The sequence below is a fragment of the Ctenocephalides felis genome, unplaced genomic scaffold, assembly GCF_003426905.1.
Source record: "Ctenocephalides felis isolate EL2017-DRISC unplaced genomic scaffold, ASM342690v1 CF-g0.4_SCAFFOLD_01170, whole genome shotgun sequence".
Lineage (NCBI taxonomy): Eukaryota > Metazoa > Arthropoda > Insecta > Siphonaptera > Pulicidae > Ctenocephalides > Ctenocephalides felis.
This window is the reverse complement of record NW_020537324.1, coordinates 5836888-5858501: the sequence shown is the minus strand read 5'-3', so window position 1 is coordinate 5858501 and position 21614 is coordinate 5836888. Positions and strand designations below refer to the sequence as shown.

At 27.5% G+C, this 21614-nt stretch overlaps 1 protein-coding gene across 1 annotated transcript; it reads right to left on the bottom strand.

The window, feature by feature from the left end:
- Window positions 1–8: 8 nt before the first annotated feature.
- LOC113366092 lies at window positions 9–20586 on the bottom strand. Its single transcript, XM_026607643.1, has 8 exons — window positions 20580–20586; window positions 13979–14286; window positions 6261–6405; window positions 2595–2889; window positions 2216–2429; window positions 1918–2135; window positions 1549–1829; window positions 9–1470 (listed from the first exon to the last, which is right to left on the bottom strand). The coding sequence occupies exons 1-8, from the start codon at window positions 20584–20586 to the stop codon at window positions 503–505; spliced, it is 2436 nt and encodes an 811-aa protein (XP_026463428.1). The 3' UTR covers window positions 9–502.
- Window positions 20587–21614: the final 1028 nt, after the last annotated feature.

The following is a 21614-nucleotide window of genomic DNA, read 5'->3' as shown; positions in this document are numbered from 1 at the left end:
CTGTTTGCATTATTTTATAATATATATCTATACCAAAAAACTTTTAAAACAAATTTTTGATATAAACTTTAACTATGTACATTTACACTATTACTTGCGAACGAACTTAGTAGCTTCTTCATACACAAAATATAGTGCGATAAATACTCTCTTAATATTAAAAATCCATAAGATATAAAATGGTCCACAAATTATTTGTTTTCATCACTCAATTATTAGTCAGACATTTTTCACCACTTTGCAAAAATAAGTTTACTTAAACGTTGCACATAATCATTTTTCTCTCGACGTACACAAAGTTCGACTAGAAGACACAATCTTAAAATCTCAAGAATATAGTTCCAACTATATCTTAGTAAAAGATTTAAAAAAATAACATGAGGAAATGATGATACTCGCAAATGATAAAATAACATCAAAGTTTAAGACTTGAGAACATAGAAAATATTGTGTGAATAAATAAAAAAAATATTTATAAATAAACTTAAAAGCAATCTAGCAGTCATATGTCCGTATCCCCGTCTTCTGACCAGCTTCCATCCATTCGATTTTCATCTGATTTTTTGTCGCAGTCATCCACAGAATTTTCAGAATCATCGGAAACACTGCTATCAGGACTATCGGCACGTTGGTTGGAAATAATGCTTCTATGTGCTGGCAAAGTTGGGCACAGTTCATCACATCTTGAGGTCAAAACTGTAGTATCACAAGTTATTAAAATTTGAGATTCTTTCTCACCATTTTGGCGGAAACTCGGCGAATCTTGCTTCGATTTGTACGGAGTACTGCTACCGCCACAATTTGACCAGTCAGCTACTATAGAATCATTTAATGCTGCGCAACCCATTGACGCTGATCTGGTGAGTTTTGTTATACTATTAGATCTCGATCTAGCACTTGTAGGATCTGAATTTTGGCGTGCGATTTCATTGTTTAAAACAACCCTTTGGGTCAATCCTGTATTACACCGTGGTCGCTTCAAAAGCGGCGGTGATTGCTGTTGACTTTGATGACTCGGCGAAGACGTGTTTTTCTTAGGAGGTGGTGTAGAATTCCTGAATGATCCGGCACGTCTAACAAGTCTAGAAGCAACAATCTCTGGTGGCTCTGCGATTTCTAAAACCCAACTGACGGAATCACTTTTTTCAACGACTGCCTTGATTTGAGGCGAAGCCGGAGGCGATAAGTCTTCCATTTCGAAACAACAATCTTGAGATTTGTTGTGTGGTTTGCCTTCGAAGCTAGTGTCAGATGATTGGCCTGATGAATCGTGAGCAGGAGATGAATTGTGACGGTCGTAAGCTCTAGGATTAGTATGAGATGGACTACTGCCGTTACTGAGTTGACGATCGACAGTAATCGAAGAAGTACGGTATTTGTCTGGCTTTTCACGGAAGCTGTGTTTACGTTCCAATTTTATAGATGATCGTTCTGATGAACCATAGCGCTCATTGAAACTCATTCGTCCACCTGAGAAAAAAAATCGATTAATAAAAAAAATTAATAAAACACTATTCCAACAAATGTGTAAAAATTAATTTTACTCACCATTCGATCCATTGCGAGAGTGTGATCTAACAAAATTAGGTGTTGAACCCGAATCATTGTAGAAACTATTATTATTACTTAAACCGTTGTAGTCCAGGACTTTTCTAGGGCTAAGTGCAGCTTCAGGAGTAGTTCCAGTCATTGCTGCGAGGACATTAACAACTTCATGATTTTGTTTCAATCTGTACTGAAGTTCTTCATTATATTGCGATAGACGAGTCTTTTGCTTAGCTTCTTGGTGGAAAGATTCTTCCAACAATTTGTTGCGTTGATGCAATTCTCTGCAAAATAAATAGACAGATTAATATCTACATTTTCTGGTAAATAGTCCATTATTACCATGGAGTAGTAATGGATCAAAATACTTACTTTTCATCTTCCATTTTGCGTTGCAGTTGCACTTGCAAATCTTCGACTCTGGCTTCAAGCATTTGTACTTTGGCTTGTGTAGCTGGCAATTGTTCAGCAGCTCTATTTAATTCTAAATTACGTTTACGCAGTTCACTTAATTCACTTTGTTTCAATTCCAATACATTGCGCAATGATTCGACTTCATCTTTCAGAATATTGGTCTCTGTTCGTGGACCCTGGAAAAATATATAAAGAATTAGAATTTGGAAAACGAAAGCAACAGAGTAAAAAATATAAATAATATTAGTATACTTACATTGAACTCATTTTCGGCGTTCTTATTTCTGAGTGCTATTAATTCATGTTGCAATAATTCCAGTTTGTTTTCTAGTTCTACACGTATGGTTTTGGATTCAATTCTCCATTTTTCAGCATCACGCTCTGCGGATTTAGCTGCATTTTCAGATTCAGACAAAGATTGTTGGAGTTTCATCAATTCTTTCTCATACATACACCTGTCTTCCTCACACCTAGAAAAAAAAATGGTAAATTTTGGAAGGAATCAAAATTTATAGTAATTCTAATCTAATCATTAGTAGTAATATATTTGTTGCTGGACATGATTTTTTTTATTATGTTGATTAAAGTATGTGGTTTCTGAAAAACCAACATATGAATTATTATAATATATTTACCTATTTCGTTCATCTTCCAATAATGCCACCTGCTCATCCAATTTCTTACGGTTTTCTCTGACTTCGGAGCAACGTTCTTCGATGGTTTGGCGCAAAAAGGCAATTTCGCCAGCAGTTTCAGATTTTTCTAAATTAAATTCAGCCTGAATACTTTCAAACTGTTCAGCATGAGATTTTTTCATTTGCATAATTTGTTCATAAGCGTTGTCGCGCTCTCTAGTTAATTCAGTTATAATTCCTTCCAGGGTGCGGGAACGTTCTTCAGCCCTTTCACCAGCCACTAATAGTAAACGATCTAAAAAAAAATTAATTATTTGTAAAATATAAAAGTAAATTCATAAAAAACTAAATTTGAGCACTATATAAATTGAGTAATAAATGCAAACAAATGAGAAATGATGTTCAATTCATTTGTGAAGATTAGTCGTTTCACCATAGATCAATTCTAGATAATTAATATTAGATAATTAATTATTGAAACTTCGATTTGCTAATCGTAAAAAAAACTGTTGGGCTGATCGTCCTTATAGAATTTCATCAAATGGCTTTTTAAATTTTGAAATCGGTGCAGACGTTTTCGAAAAAATGTGGGCCAAGTGATGGCTCGCAAGTACTTTTTTCAAGTTTGGTGTCAAACGATTCAAAACGACTTGAAACGTCGAGAAAACAAAATTAGCAAATTTGGAAAAAACAAACTACATCAGAAAATTTATGAATCCAAATCCAAAGTTGTCCTATCATTTTAAGTAGTACATGTTTAAAATGTACAATTTATCATTTATCATCTATGTATATATTACCATGGCAAATAGAAAGGCATTATAAAAATAAATTATTCTATCACAAATAAAACATATCCAGAAACTTTCCTATAATTAAGAGCATCATAATTAGAATTGCAAAAAGGTAATAATAAGCATTTCACACGTAAGGTGTAATTAGTTTATATATTAAATTATGCAGTACGAACACATGCTTCATTCGAGCAAATTTTGCTGCAATAATAAAATGTGAAAAATAATTAGATATGAGATTCATAGAAAAAGTTGAGCAAGTTTTGAAATAAAATTCAATTCGCTTTTGTATTAAATTATAATACCTTACTTCCTATCCTAATTGCTACATATTTCTAAGTACTAACATTAAGCTATGGTAAATTTCCTTTCAATGCCGGAAACTTTTTTCAACAGGTAAAAATGTCTTTGTATAATTGTTTCTGAAGACAGTATCAAATGTGCAATAGCAAAATGTTAAATAAACAGGAAGCACCTGGTCATAAAATTATTACAATCAGTTGGAAATATATTCTAAACTCGTTCTTGGTAGCTTTACACTTCCATATTAATTTTAACATGCAAACAAAGAGAACTATTAAATGGACGTCCAATATACCGAAATAGACATGCGGAATAAATGACTTAGAAATATAGGATCGATGAAAAATTAATCACTTTAAAAAAATTTGAATGAATAATTTGCAATAATTAATAATTGGTAAATACAATTTTTAACGTGAAACACACTGAAATTTTAGTTTAAACGTCGATAATTGAAATAGAAGAAAACGCTTCAAAAACGCTTCAAAATGCTACAAAACATATTTTATTGAAATTCTTATTTTTTTTTACAAATTCATATAATTATGCTAGGAAATATGAAAATACTTTCAGTACTATTGGCTAGTACTAACTAAATTTAATTAATTAACTCAAATTCAATTTTTTTCTTTCACGAATAAGAAAGGTATGATGTATCTAATTAATTGCCAAAAGAAATTGTAAATTCAAGTATTCAAAATAATGATCATAAAAATAAAAAAAAAAATCTTATTAACAAAATCGAATTATTTTTAAATGAAAAAACAAGACACTATCATTTAAAATTAAATTTGTCGAATAAAAATAAGCAAAATTACATTTTTTTAGAAATTGTACGTAGATATTGAAAAGATTCAATTATTGATACGAGAATCTCAAATATTAAACTATTTTATAGATTTTTATGCGTTTTTTCATTGCTATGATTTTAGCTCTATATAATAATAATATTGAGGACCAAATTCATATTAATTTTATATATTTTTAAATAATCTATAATTGATTCATATTATTATAGTCACAAAGTGATTCAATAAACAAAAATTCCATACAATTTTGTAAATACTGAATTTAAGTATTCACAATAATGATGATAAAAATTAAAAAAATTGAAAACTTAACAATATTGAATTATTTTTAAATGAAAAATAGGACCCTGTCATTTGTGAATAAAATTAAGCAGAATTACATATATTTTTTTAGAAATTGTACGTAGAGATTGAATAGACTCAAATATTCGAGAATCTCAAATATTAAACTATTTTATAGATTTTTTATACGTTTTTTCAATGCTATAATTTTAAAGCCCTATATAATAATAATATTGAGGATCCATTCATATTAATTTTATATATTTTGAAATGATCTACAATCGATCCATTATATAAAAAATCGAATATTATAGTCGCAAACAAAAATTTCATACAGTTTTGTAAATACTGAATTTAAGTATCCAAAATAATGATGATAAAGATAAAAAAATAAAAGCTTATCATCAAAATCGAATGATTTTTAAAAGAAAAACCCTGCATTTGTGAATAAAATTTAGCAAAATTAAATATATACAGAATTCAAGTATTCCAAATAATAAGGATAAAAATAAAAAAAATAAAAACTTATCAAAATTGAATTAATTTTAAATGAAAAACAAGACGCAGTCATTTGTGAATAAAATTAAGCAAAATTACATATATTTCAGAAATTGCACGTAGAGATTGAAAAGATTCAATTATAATAATAAACGATTTTATAGATTTTTCATATGTTTTTACATTGCTATGATTTTAAAGCTCTATGTAATAATATCAAGGATCAATTCATATTAATTTTAATAAAATACATATTATATGAAATTCGTCTAAGGTCGGAGTCACAAAGTGATTTGATAAACAAAAATTCCATATTTGTTATACTTTTAAGATTAAATTAATAAAGACGTACATTTGGTAAAAATTAAATTTATCATTTATCAATTTTCTTAATTTTAGTCAGTACAAACGGAATACTATTCTATTCTATTTCATCATTTTTTAGAATTTTTTAAATTGACCTAAGCAAGAATGTAATGGTGTTTGTCTAAATTTAGCTCCCATATGCAAACGCAATAATATTCTACCTTTATCCGCAATTAAATAAATTTAGCAAAGTACAAATGCAATAATCCTCTACCTTTTCTGCAACTATTTAACTAAGTGTAGAAGTAATTATATTCTACCTTTTTTGCAAATTTTGCACCTTACCCGTATTTCTTTAAATTTATTTAAGTACAAACCGAATACTATTCTACCTTGTCCTAGTAATAATTATCTTTTATCATATTTTATCTATTTCTGCATTATTTTTAAATCTAGCTCCTAAGTACAAACGCAATAACATTCTACCTTTTTCTGCAATTATTTAACGAAGTATGAAAGCAAATATATTCTATCCATTTCTGGAAATTTTAGACTTGGTAAATCCAAACGCGATATCTACCTTTCTCGATTTTTTTTAATTTAGCCAAGAACAAACAGAATCCTAATCTACCTTTTCCTTAGTTTTTTTTTTATCAAATACAATAAATTCTTACCTTTTTCAGAAACATCCCTAGCATGTCTCAAAATCTGATCAGCCAATTGTTGCTCCAATCTGGCGCAGTTGGTTCTGGCTTCCATCAGCGAAATGCCAGTTGATCTTTGGGCTCTTTTTAGAGATGGACAGGCAAATGCATCCAACTGTAACAACAATTTATAAAATTAATATTAGCAAACTATTGTCAAATTCGGTTATGGCACAAAGACATTTCTCCGAAATCGGTCCTAATCCTATAATAAACACAATAATATTGATGCGACAGGTATTAGACTATTACGGTATTTATTTTGCGGTTCTTGAAGAATTTTATGACATAGAGGGATGAAATTTGAGTTTCTGATTACTTTATACTTCAGCATATAAAATAATACAAATTTAAAAAATACAAATTTAAAAAACTGTCTAGGCCAAAAAGGTAACCAATATAATAGTTTATTACACCAAGTCAGGAACATTAGGTCCTTGCATATTTCACAATAATTACATAAGTAAAACAGTTAATTTAATCACACGTTTAAAATGAGTAATTAGTATATTACCAAATGAGTAATTAGAATATTTACCAATAAATCATTCATCTTGAGGATTTTTTACCACTCAGAACAAAAACTCTTCCAACCGGCCAGTAGTAATTTTAAACTTGTTCACTCGCACATTTCTCATAAATAATTAATCTAAATTACAATCTAGGCGTTCACAGTACAGTTAACAAAACAAACGGTATATAATTCGCATAACTTATTATACTACAAAATATATGAAACTGCACAAGTATATATATGATAACTATCTTTAACGATCCGCACTGTTTGAAAGTTCTCGAAAGACTGCCGCAAATGGAATATTTTGCCAAAATTCAAAAATTTTAGGTACCTACAACCAATTTCCTGCGAGAGGTATATTTTAGTAAGACGGACCACGTGTATGTACCTCAAAACAGGTACCTAAATTGCCAGAGGAGTAGGAGAGTGTTTTGACAACCCCCGAAAAATATAAGAAGTCCAGGTAGTTTTGTTAGTCACTTTGATAAGTTTTATTTGTTTTTATCAAACTATATGAGTAAATAATCAAATGTATAGTTTTAAATGAATCATGTTTGTATATTGGGCACATGAGTCATAGATAATATGAGCTGGTTCTGAAATTAATGTGGTACTTGAGACAAATGGTCGATTGAAAAAAATTTATGGCTTCTCTATTGAATACATCAAGATTATTTGTGGATCTATAAAATGCTAAATTCATCATTCATATAAAATGCCAAGTTATTTTATAATAACTGGATCCAAATAATGACATCTAGACTAATAATGATGTAATGTATACATATAAAATGTATGGCAAAATATAGTAATTTTTATAAATTAGTCAAAGTTTTAATAATTTTAGTACCGATCACACAAAATATTGTATTTTAAGGATACAGGACCTCACATTTTCTAAAACAGTAAAAAAATGTTTATTTTTTCAGTTTCAACTAGTAGAATCAAAGATATGCATGGCTGTATATAATTAAAATTGATTTAGTTGATAATTTGAATTAATGATTATTTTATCTAATTTAATAAATATACAGGAAAAATATTAAAACTTTTCTTAAAATTTTCATAAATTATCTATCATATATTTTTTTGCAGAGATATAAAGTCGTTTATATTTTAATCAACGACTATATGCTTTAATTAATATTATTATATAAGTAAAATTTATTCTGTCTGATCAGAATACATCAGAATACCTGAACTATTAAGATTTAGATTATTTTACAAGAATTACTATCTTTTGCCATATTCATAGGTAAAAATATTAAATATAAAAAATTTATATTATAAAAAAATTACCAATTCAAACTTGACTCGAGATTTATTAGACTTTATAATATCTGACTATCTGACTATGTTTAGTATAACTCAGAGTTTTACTAATTTATGATTGCAAAAATGTGTATTTTTTACTGTTTTTAAAAAATTTGGTAACTTCTTTTTACCGTTTTTGAATCAGAAACGAGATAAAAAAATTCATATTTGCAGAAATACTCTTCACTAGAATAAATCTAAAACATCAAAATATTCTATAAAATATATAAAGTATTACTAGTACATAATAGAGAATTTTATGAAGATTATTATATTTAAAAATGTAAGTAAGCTTTTATTTTTGTTTCAGAACGTTTAGCTACTAAATCGATAAATTTTACTATAGTTATTCCTTATGACTAAGTTTGAAAAGCGCCTAAAATAATATTTAAAATTATTAATTTAGCTTTTAATTCTTTATTTCAGAACGTTGTGTAGCTACTAAACAAATAAATATATTATAAAATTATTTTACTTTGATTTTACTTTATGACTAAGTTTAAAAATATCTAACATAATATTTAGAATTATTAATTTTGTATTCCTTATGAATAAATAAATGAATGATAAAAAAGTCGGACTAAATCTTAGATTTTTTATGCTAAATCCCAAAGAATATTAAGCAATTGCAGATTTTCAAACTTATTTTTTTTAATAAATTTTATTAATTAATAATTTTATTAATATTAATTATTTATGTTTAAAAACAATATATTAAAATTCAAAAATAATAATTGAAAAATAACATTAAAAAATTTATAGTTGTGCGTTTTCACTTTATTATAATTTCATAGTTCGATATATTAATTAATTTATATTAATTTAATTATTAAATTTTATTATATTAATTTAATTATTATTGAAGAATATCAGAATAATATTTGCATGTCTCGTTAAAATAAAATAAAAAAAAATTAAGACCAAAAAAATATTTGATTAAAATTATTATTGCTTTAAATATAGTAAGATTAAAAGTAAACATATATGAAATTAAAATAATAAAGTAGTACATTTAGCAAAAATAAAATTAATTTTGTTAAATATTAAGAGACTATAAATAACAATAAATTAGAAAAGGATATAGCAATATGTAAATTTTAGATTGAAAAAAATAATTACAGTAAAATAATAATTAAAGCATATAGTCGTTGATTAAAATATGAACGACTTTGTCTCTGTGAAAAATATGGAAATAAAAAAAAATTCTTATGAAAATTAGGAAAAGTTTTAATATTTTTCTAATTCGTTGTGTAATGTTTTTTAATTATTTTAGAAAGGTTAAATAATGACGCATATCAATATACAAAACATAAATAAAAAAATTGTAAATATTAAATATTTTTTTAATTTGAGGAATTGCTTGCTGCTTTTTATATCAATTATGTTTCAACGTGTAAAAACTAATTAGGATACAGAATATATATAAAAAATATATATTCAAAAAAATAAAAAAAAGAAGGTTTTATATTGAATTTCCTATAACTAGGTGCACAATCATATATATATTTGGCATTTAATTTTTTTTTTTTATTATTACTTTTCCGCACGCCCATGGATTTTAAGCCCGCAACCCCGTACTTGCTTTGAGGTGGTAAAACCTAATAAAAATGAGTAAAACCCGAGCATACGCTATATTTTGTCTCTTTTGTATTGAAATCCTAACAGAATAGTTTAATCCAGGTATCAAGCCGCTAAGATCTCGGGTCTAGACTTGGCCCAATGAGGACTACAATTCGAGATCATAAAAACTCATCGCGATTAAGTCGTCTTTTCGAAGGCAAAATGCATTGAAATTGCATTCGAACCAATATACCAGCGAAAACTTCGCAGATTGAGGTGAAGTCAATGTGTTCGCTAATAAGTACGTAAAAACCTGATGGATGTTCCAAATTTCCAAGTGGAAATCCTGGCCGAGGATAATTAATCCTTGAGCGAATTTTGGTCGTAACCTTCCGAGTATGAGGGGACTAGAATAATAGAACCAGTATAAAACTGGATGCAAAAATCTATCTCATTTGTAAAATATTTAATTTAAAATAAATAGTAAAGTTCTAGTATACTTCTGCATCAGGGTTTAAATTATAATTAAAATAATGCTAAATATATATGTGATTAGTTTACCTATTATTAATGTGATGATGCAGTATTGGCAACAAAAAAAATAGAAAAAGAAAAAAGATCTTTTTGAACAAATTAAAAAAAGTTTTAACATTTGTGTTCCTGTTTATTGAAAATATGTTTTAATTATTTTAAAAAGGTTGAATAATGACACAAATTAATAAAAAATTCAAAATATCAAAATATGCTGTAATTATGGAAGTGATTCTAGTGAGAAAGAAAACGATGCATATTAAAAATAAATCTATAATATTATAAACAAATCCTTCAAATACACGACTGTTTGAACAGTTTAAAAAAAAAGTAGTCTTTTGCAATTGACCCATTAAAACTTTTAAATTTATTTCAATTTACAATTATAAAAGTGTCTATAGTAAAAAACAAAAAAATAGCATGTTGAGAAATAAATTGTAATTTTAATTTTTATTATTTTCTTTAAAAAATAAAGACAATTAATGCTTGGTTCAGCAATTTGATGCAAAGTAATCCATTTTCGTCCAATTGACCCATTGACAATTTTTAAATTTAATTTTGTATATATTAAAAAAGAATATACTGCATTTTGGAAAAAAATCTATAATCAAAATGTGAAAAAAAATTTAAATTTATGTTTGCTTCAGCAATTTGATGAGATTTAATTTTATTTGATATTGACACTATGACAAATTTTAAATTTATTTTACAAAAATTCAAATAAATAAATTTTTATATATTTATATAAAATCTACAAAAAAAATGTAAGAAACTGAAATATTGAATCATATGATTAATTCAACTTTTGAAGCCAAGATCAGTATTTTTTTCAAATAAATATTAAAACGATCAGCGAGTAATTAATTGATGCTCTAAATAATTTGATAAAAATTATATTATAATTATATAATTTTATATAATTATAATTTTGATAAAAGTCTCTATAAATTTAAATAAAGTGTAAAATGAACTAAAAAATGGTTAATATTATTATTCTTAAAATTTTGGTCTGTTGCTAACATTAAATAAATCATTCAAGTTTTGGATCAATATCAATTATTGAAGCCAAAATCAGTATATTTTCTAAGTCATAATTAAAACAGATAGTAAACATCTAATTAAAATTTAGATGCTGTAAACAAAATCTAATTTTGAATTGAAATCTCTATAAATCTATAAAAACTTGTAAGATAAACTGAAAAATAGTAAATGTTGGAAGCAAAATAAATTAGGCAGTTCATATAAATATAAAATTATAAAATCAAAGAAACCGTTTACATCTTTGTATGTTTATGATATGTGTTGAAGGTTGTAATGTCGAAGTGTCTATATTAAGAATTTTTAGATGTTAGTTCTGCTAAAATTTTGGCACACGTTTCTATATATGTAATCTAAATTTATCAATTGACTAAAACTGGTATAATTACTTAGATAAATTTATATTACTTAATGGCCTGAAACTTGTTTTTAGAAACCGCAATCCCAATCATACCTGTTAGTAAAAATTACCAATTTTTAATCGGTCGGTATTGAACATAAAAGAATTTAGAATTTCCTATAAAATTCCCGGCTTAAGCGGATTTAAAATACCACAAATCCTCGTATCAAAAACTTGATTGATGAGGAATTGATTTCTTAAGAATTTATGCCACAGTACTCTATTGTTATAAGAAGTCAAGTCTATTCAAGCTTTCGATAGAAAAACGCGAATTATTCCAAGGTACATTCAAAAATATGATTGGTGTAATAGTTCGATATCTTATTTAAAGCTTATTTAATGATTTGTAGTCAAAATTTCTTAGAAATCCGAATCGAAAGTGTATCTATTACCATCTGCCATGTGGTACAAAAATCTTGATTCCTGATGTGTGTACCGAACGGATTAAATTAACTTATACCACAATCCAATAATTTTAAAGTCAATTGCATCTTCCGATAGAGAAAATAAGCAACACAGTTTATTGCCGTGTCATATATCAAAATAAAAATAGACTAAATCTAGACAATGTTATCTTTAAAGGCGACGAAACTGCATGGCGCCAACAAGTCATTTCAGATGATTTATTGACTGCTAATATTAGTGGCGCTACAGGTAGGCTGACGCCAGTATATAACCCTGTTAAAAATTAGCTAATACCATACTTTACGAGACATAATAAATAATGCAAAAAGATTTTAAATCAAACGTACAGAAAACGAAACATCTTCAAGACTGCGAACGCTTAAAACTTTTGGCCAGAGATAACTTCAGTCTGTAGAAATTTGAAGCAAATCTAAAATCGCCAGCAAACTATCCATCATTATCCCATATAAGGTATCAATCAGAGTTGAACATGCATAAATTTAAACAAAATGGTTTTACATATAACGAGGATTATCGAATAATTACTCTATCAATGCCAGTTTCGAATAACAGAAGCAAAATAAAGGATCTTATACCAAAAAACCCCAGAATAATTTTCTTTAGTGCTATAAAAATCACATTAACAAAAATACTTGATTTCTATAGAGAATTTTCATATCTATATTAAGAATCTTGTAGATTATCGAATAAACTAAAATTATGTGCATATATACTACCGCATATAATAATAATAATCTATTTAAATATAAAATTTTCAAATATATACTAATTTATATTAGCCCTAGATTTTCAAAATCAATTTATATGCTTAAAGTTATTAATAGTTTTATTAGGCACAATTTAATATAATTTAAAACTTTTTAATTTAGCAAGAAATTCGTAAAAACCTTCTCAAAATTTCATTATTTAGAGCCACATTTTTTATAAAATGATAATAAATTTTAGTAGTTTATTTTAATCTAATTTAATATAACATGTTCTGCTTCATTTAGTAAACGAATTTGTAAATATTCTTTAGATATCACCCGTTTCTATTAAATTATTTAGTATAAGATTTTCTATAAAATAATTATAACTTTCAATATATTGATTCTTTATTTAGTTATTTTAGTTATTTAGTAAGTGAATTCGGAAATACTCTTTTAAATTTATAATTATCTAATCGGTCCTATTTCTTCAAAGTTGATTATTCAAAAAACCTCTTAAAATTATTGGTAGTTTAATTTAATATAATTTACTATGAGAATTTATTTAGCAAGTTAATCCGTAAATACTCTTAAGATGTGAAAATTTATATACTATTAACGCTATAATTGCTTAGGATTGATAATAAAAACTATAAAAATTACAATAGGAAACTACACCGCTGTGGTAAATATAAATATTATATAAATAAAATATTAAGTACGCTTTAGTTATTTCAACATTTTAGTCCCCACGCTTTTAAGATAAATTAATGCTCTATTAACGATTACAATTAATATGATATAAATCAATAATTAAAAATAAATTAGAAGAAAAATATGAATAGAAAACAAAGACTATATATTAAGTACTTAGTAAGTAAGTAATATTGAGTCATTTAAATTTTTCATTCTTAAGCTTTCACATATTGTAAAAAGAGTATATAAAAAAATGTATATAAAAACAAATACTAGTATATCAAAAGTATAGATCTTTTATGAACCCTTGCCCGCACATTTTTTTCTTCCCTTAGGGTAAGTTATAATAATCGCAAAAAAATTGCAATACATTTTTTATCCCCTTACGTTTCCAGACCTTCTAAGCACTTTGAAACATCATAGAAAAAATCAATTATTTTGTGTGTGTATGGATGTATGTCCGGATACATTTTTTTTCACTTCCTCATTATCAAATATAAAATAAATCCTTTCTACTCACATCATAAACCAAGTACTGCACAAGTACTCCCAAAGCCTCCAATCCCCGATTCGACTTGTGCAATATCGCGATCTCCCTGGCCGTGATCGCGGTCGCTTTTTCGGCGACGGCGACCATTTTTTCGCACTTCGCCGGAAAAGTGGCGACGGTTCCGCACATCTCCGGTATCGTCGTCACCGGCGGCTGCGGCGCCGCCGAAGGTGGCGTACATGGCGCAGTGGCGGCCGCCTGGACGCTCGACTTGAGGTTGTTATTGTTGTTGGCCTGGGCCGCGACTGCCGTCTGCGACAATGGCAGACGATTGTGTTCTGGAAGAGAAGAGGATTGGAGTTGTTAAAACTGGTTGTGAAGGATTGATTGGTCTATATAAATGACTGATGAATTTTATTGCATTAGAGCAGTGGTCGAGAACCGGAGTAAATTACCCCAAATGAAGTAAAAACTGAATTATTGACGGTGAAAAGTGTGTGTTTTTAATTGGTATTAACTGTATTTGCTTCTTAGTTGTCTATATGGAGATAATTTCTCTTAGGGGGTAATATCAACTTAAGCAAAAATATTTAGGAGTAATGATTAAAAAAAACTCCCAAACCGCCACATTAGACGTATGCAATAGTCAATCATGTTTATTTACAAAAATCAAGGCATTGCTTATAATTTGTAGTGTGATAGAAAATATAATATTTGATAGGGTAGGGCGGGGCTAGTTGAGCATAGGGGCAAGTTGGGCAATCGAAATATCTCGAAAACTATTCACCGTCCGTTTAGACATTATATGGCGGAAAGATTGAAATTTGGAAGAAATAAACATCCCGCGATCGCTAGTGGCCGCTGGACAAATGAGTGAACCCCACGGGCGTTTTGTTTATTTTGAGACCAAAAAGTAAATAAGTAATTCATCATGAGTTTTTGTCTGGTTTAATTAAATGTTATTTATTTTTAATCAGGTAAATGTTATTCTTCCATATAATTATAGTACTTTTAATATGCACAGAGATTCTGGGTATAATTCTCACGGATTTTTTATAAACTCACTTGTATTTTAAAATTCCGAGTTGGGGTTAGTTGAGCATAGTTGCTAAACTTGTTCTGTCACTAAGACAATTACCATTAACTTCCAGAAATTAATTATTATTTTTAAGATTTAAGCTAACTCTATGAGTAATAATATAAAGAAATAATGATTTTAAACAAAAATACTGAATATGATGGTAAAATAATTCCTAAGGTACGATATTGTTTTGTTGATTCTACTTTTGGTTAATTATTCAATGAAAATTACTATTAGTTTTGTTTTCTCTGTCAATAAAGACTATAAATATAGAACTGGTTATTCAAAACTAATTTTATTTCATCACTAATCGACATTGAACCTATGATTTCATCATAATTTCTTAGTGCTCAACTTGCCCCACCTATGGGGTACATTGAGCATACTACTTTTGCATTTAAACAGCTGTAGCTTTTAAATTTTACTTACTGCCAAAAAATAGTATTAACACTTCGATAAACAACAAATCCATTAAGCCGTATAGCGATTTATTGAGACTTTTCATTGAGGAGCTACATCGGTTTAAGTAAAAAGTTGCTCAACTAGCCCCGCCCTACCCTAAGGTCATTTTTTGCACTTTTACATAAATAAGTACAATACCATTAAATATTTTGCTAATCAATTATTAACTATTGTTGTCTGCGACAAAGATGAGAATGTTATGTTCCGGATAAGATGATAATTGAATTGTTAAAACAGGTATGAGAAATTAATGGATCTAAGTTCTCGTTGGCAAAGCTCCCAAAAAAAATTAAGGGCTTGCAAAATGAAAATGAAAGTCCACGATAATGGAGCACAATACACCACGCACAGATCTACTTACTTATTTTAAAATTAAAGTACAGTTAATTTTTTTTAATAAAATCGACATATGTCCGATTTGTGGTAATTTACACGATATCATCTAAATAGAGAATCCGTGGCAAAGTACAAGAGTCTACGACACAAGAAAGTTTGGGCACCTAAGGGACATTTAAATTTTATCGTTATTCTATTAATCTTACTATTATCGTTATTTAGATGCAATAATGACTAATTTTTTGCCAGATTTGCTAATTTCATGTTTACTCGACGTATCGAGTCATTCTGAATCAATTGACACCAAAATTGGAAGAAGTGTTTGAATGTGTATATGTATCTCAGACAAAATTTAATATGTCGATGTTTATTTAAAAACGGCTGTACTGATTTAAAAAAATTAGCCGCTTCTTTAGAACAAGCATACGAATTTTTCATCCACGTCTTCGCTAAGAATCTTGAACCGATTAAATTATTAGTGATATGCGCATATTGTTTATTAAATTTCAATCATTAATTAAAATTTGACACACTAACTAATGAAAGTCAATTTTATTCTACTTATATAGAACTTTATTCAAAACAAATTGTTATACCAGAGAATTTACTAATAAGGAATTGGCGTGCTCAAATTCTGTGAAAGTTGATTTGAATCTTATTCATTCGATTGTCGGAAATGTAGAGAAACCATATAAGAATATATCCGAATTGAATCACGAATTTAATGACATCATTACTATTATATTGAAAAATATACCAAAGTCGTCTTCAGCATAACAGTAATAGTCGTAATGGTTATATGAAGTTGTGTTTACTAAATTTGAATTATATAAAATATTAAATACAAGTATAATTTAAATAGAAAACATCAATTTTACCATTTCTTCAAAAAATTATTTAACTATCAAAACTTTCCAACTCTCATTTTCGAACAGGTCCTTAACAGCAAACAGCTGTCATGTATTTTATTTTATATAACGTTATATTATAATTATGTGAGAACTATAATAGTTTGTATACAACTCATTTTATTTTTATATAACATTACCTTTTGTTATTTTTTACAATCAGAACTTTCTGAGAACGTTCTATTGCTGGTCGAAATATTTTGCATACCTGAGATAGAAATGTCGAGAACGATTTTACGACTGACAAATATTTTGTAACATATGTTTCACGTAAAGTTAATCCAAAAATCAAATATAATAGAAGCATGTAATGATTTAATTAGTGTGTAATAGGGTTTATAGTTTAAAGATGTTTGTATTTGTAAACAGAGCTATGAAAATCGTTAAGCCAAACCAAACCAAACCAAACCGTTAAAAATTGTGATTTGATGTGATCAAGTGAATCTGAAACAAGAGCAAAAACCTGCATTTACAATAAACCAATGGAATAAAATTTATAATCTTTTAATCTGCATAAATATGCAATTTAATTCTAAATTTATATCTTCTCGGGTATCAAAATTTGTTTGTTTTCCAAGTCAAAACAATGTCTATTCAAGCAAAAACGCATGTGACAGCCAACTGTAAACACTTTTGTAATTCGCGGTGGGATTACAATGCCCTCGGATTTTGTTTTAACAATTAACACTTCTAAGCTTGTTCTATTCTATTAATGTTAGAGAAGAAACAAGTTATTTCGTAATTTTAACAAATCTTTATTACCGGGAAAAGAATGATGTCGCTAGATAATGGTATGCAGAGGCAGACAAAAAAAATACTTCTAAAAAATCCAGTAAAAAATCTAGTAAATTTATTTAAAGGACACCAACTAGTGTTTAAATTTGATAGACTAGTCATTGATAATATTGTTATATGTAATATTAAATAATAGAGCATTTTTTGCAAAATTAATTAGAGCACTTATTTGGAGTCATCACCAAGGCTGTGTTCTAATTAAATTATTATAATTATTATAATTATGCTGGGCCTGGCTTTCCAAAGACTATCAGTTTTGGTTGTTAAAAATAATTTGTATCAAAAATTGAATTAGAATTTGTGCAGGAATGATGTTCCAATCTAGTAACTGTTCTTAATGGAACATAATATATCCAATATTTGTTTTTTCTGCAAATGTTATTTCAGAAGCATCAAACAATCAATATTGTTTCAGATACACTCTTAAAATAAATTTTAAGCCAGATATGTTATGTGCAAAAAAAAAAACGACCTGTGTAGATGACTTTGTTCTTTTGAAACAATAAAATTAATCAGAAACCAAAATAACAAATGCAAATTTTTATGCCAGATTTGGTAAATTTATAGGTATTTTATTTTGTAAAGTACATCTCTAAAATACTTGTAAATACGAGTAAAAATTTTATTAGAATTTATTAATTTTTTTTTTATCTGCAAAACACAACGTTTGAGCAGGATTCTGTGATCATATTGAAGTCAAATTATTTATATATTAACAAAGAATAATATATTCAATTAAGTGTAATTGTGTTTTCAATATCAAATAAAATTGTAGTGTTTAAAAAGTATGCGTTTATTAAAGTCTTTTTTAGCAAGCATATTCAGATATTAAAAAAAACTAAAGTAAATTATTGTCGGATTATTGGTATCAAATGTGATTAAAGGAAGAAATGTGTAAATAAATTTACCAAAATTTGTATAAATAACTATAATACATAAAATTCTATCAATCTCTACTGAATTATGGTTTCCAGAAAGAATTGCAACAAGATATTTCTATTTCTTCTGAGAATGTTCGTGCGAAGAACAATGATATTTATAAATAAGGCCAAGTGTCCATTATATACGTTCTTAACATTAACAATGAGGGAAACCTAGGTGGTTTGTAAAACATGTTTAGAAGTACAATGCGTGTTAATTTTTAAATTGTCTAGTGTTGATTACTAAATAAATTATGGAGAGAATTTGCGTAAACGCACTCGTTTAAAAATAAATAAAAAGTACATAGTAGAAAACATTAAGTATCCACACATCCAATATTTCTAACAATAAGCTCACTTACGTTTCTATATGTATATATATATATATATATATATATATATATATATATATATATATTGAATGGTAGAGTCTTGGATTATTGAAAGATTGTTCGAAACTCTACAATATATATATATATATATATATATATATATATATAAATATATAATATATATATATATATATATATATATATAATATAAACATATATAAATCTGTTATAAAAATCGCACATGTCAATTAGTTATAAACCCAGACAATTACTTTCAATGGACGTCATTAATGTGGTATCATTATTCTTAGCCTCAGGTCGCATAAAAGCTCAATGAACCATATTAAATACTAATCAATATCAATATAGAATATTATTCATGGACTATCCATTGTAAATGGTATGGAATATAGCGCCATAAACTGGCTTCGCCATATCAATAAATATAATAAAAGCGATTAAAATCGATTGCATTCAAAAAATGCAAAATGCATCGGCTCCAGATTAATTATTCGCTATTTCATATGGCGGAAAACGATTGTTGTCTGAGGAATTGTCTGTGAATTTATATATGGTTAATCAAAACTGGAAGAACTACTGTGAAATAAAAATTGTACAAAAATTCAAGAACATGAGGAACAAAAGATAGGTAACTTCCACGAATCCACCAGATAAATGTTGAAATATACTAAAAAAATAATACATGATGTATAGAAGTTTAAAAATAGTTTCAGGCTACGCTACATGTTATTACAAAATGCTCAAAAGTAAAAAACACGATTTAAAAAACTAATCTCCCAATACTACAACATGGCAAAAATGTTTTATTACCTCAACAGGTACTAGCGTCACTAAAATGATTCTATAGAATTATACAAGACCCTAACAAATTTTAATGCACCTCTACAACAGGAATAATAAATATGCTAGAAAATTATAATTTTGATTCGTTAAACTTTTACTAAATTGTGAAAATTGATTTTGCTACTCAGAGCTCAAACCTTCATCATATTTATAAATTAGTATAAAAATTAGTATAGAAATGTTATTTTCAAACAAGTACACTAAAACTTTATAAATAGACTAATAAATATAAACATTGCATTCAAATTTACTAAAGAATGATTTTGCTTGCACTTATCCAAAATTAACAATGGAAAATTTTGTCTTATTTAGGAATAAAAAAAAATACAGGTAAAAGAATGCCGTGGAATTTTACTCTTACCTACTCCAAAATAAATATGAGTTTAAATGGTAAATGGTAAATAGTAAATAAATACAAACTTTGTATTGAAATACACTAAATTTTATTTTGGTTGGTCTTCTTAAAGCTTATACTTAAGAAGAAATCGTTTTATTTAATTTTATTAATTTTATGAATTTTATGATAAAAGTTCCAGTTAGAAAGAAGAATATTTGCAACTTAAGCATACGTGAAGGAATTAAGAAACAAATTATGTCCACATGTAGGACGATTTGTATCTTTGCCTTGAAAATAATTATTACAGTGTGACCAAGAGTAGTCGTCAGTAAATTAGGAACTGTAGAACTCTAAAATTGTTTTCTTACTTCCTTTTTTTATATGGTTTGATTTTATGAATCTCTGGTATTTAAGGAGAGTATTTCAGTTTTTCTACGTAGACAAATGTTCAAATTACCATTAAATTTTTTTTACCCAGCTAGTTAAAAAATTGCTGATCAAAATCAGTGGCAATTTATGAAGTGCACTTCACATTTGCTAAAACTTCTCCAAATCTTTTGGCGCATTAATAATAGTACCACATTACCAATATTTACCATTCATTTTGCATTACTAGTATTCACTTTGGTTAAAATTCTCGATATATCTCTGAACTTATGTCTGACAATCAATTTGTAATGCATTTTGAAGGGCTTACAGATCACTTCAAATTTACCAGAACTTTTCACCAAATCTCTTATCGCCTTAAAAATAGCAACACATTACCAATATTTACCATACCGCAATATGTTATTATTATCCATTAATGCATTTTCTCTGATTTTGCATTACTAGTATTTACTTTGGTTAAAGTTCTCGATATAATATTGCCAAACGCATGTCTGTCAATCAGAGTCGAGAAGATGTTGCGAAATCGTTTGAACCATCCGCGTCCATGGTGAAGTAACGCGTGGGCTTCCTTGGGCCGTAAATCACTACAAACCGTCCAGCCAGACATTATTAGGAATCGCGCTCTTGTACCATATCTCTGATTCCAATTAATGAATAGCAGACACGAATCGGATCTTTGATTAGGACACTTGAAAATTGTGTCGGAAATTACATACTGCATTACATAGAGCTATTGTAAAATAAAATGGAAAGATATTTATTCTGGAGAAGTGGTTGTATGGGTATAGATGAATTTTATTTCATACCATAATATTGCATTTCGAATTTTATCTCATACCATCATCACGCGTATTTATTGTTTATTACACCAAATATTTTAAAAAATTCCATATTTTTCAAAAAGCTTCTAAAAATTATACGACTTTTTCTAAGTACTAAAAATACACGTAATGTTGAGCGGTGGAGGAGATTTAGTGGGGAGGAGTCCAAAAATCCTTAAAAAGCGATCACCTGATTAATGGACGTTTCCTAATTTAAAAGTAAAATTTTGATAAAATTTGAATCTAGAAGATTTCTTGAATTTTATAAGATCCTAAATTATAGTTTAATTTTTAATGTAATTAATAGTTACAGAACTATTGATAATTTTGGCCGATACCGTGTCCGGATTGTTTTTTATAAATATTTTATTTAAATGATAACTATTCATTGTACTTTGTTATATAAATTCAAACTATATT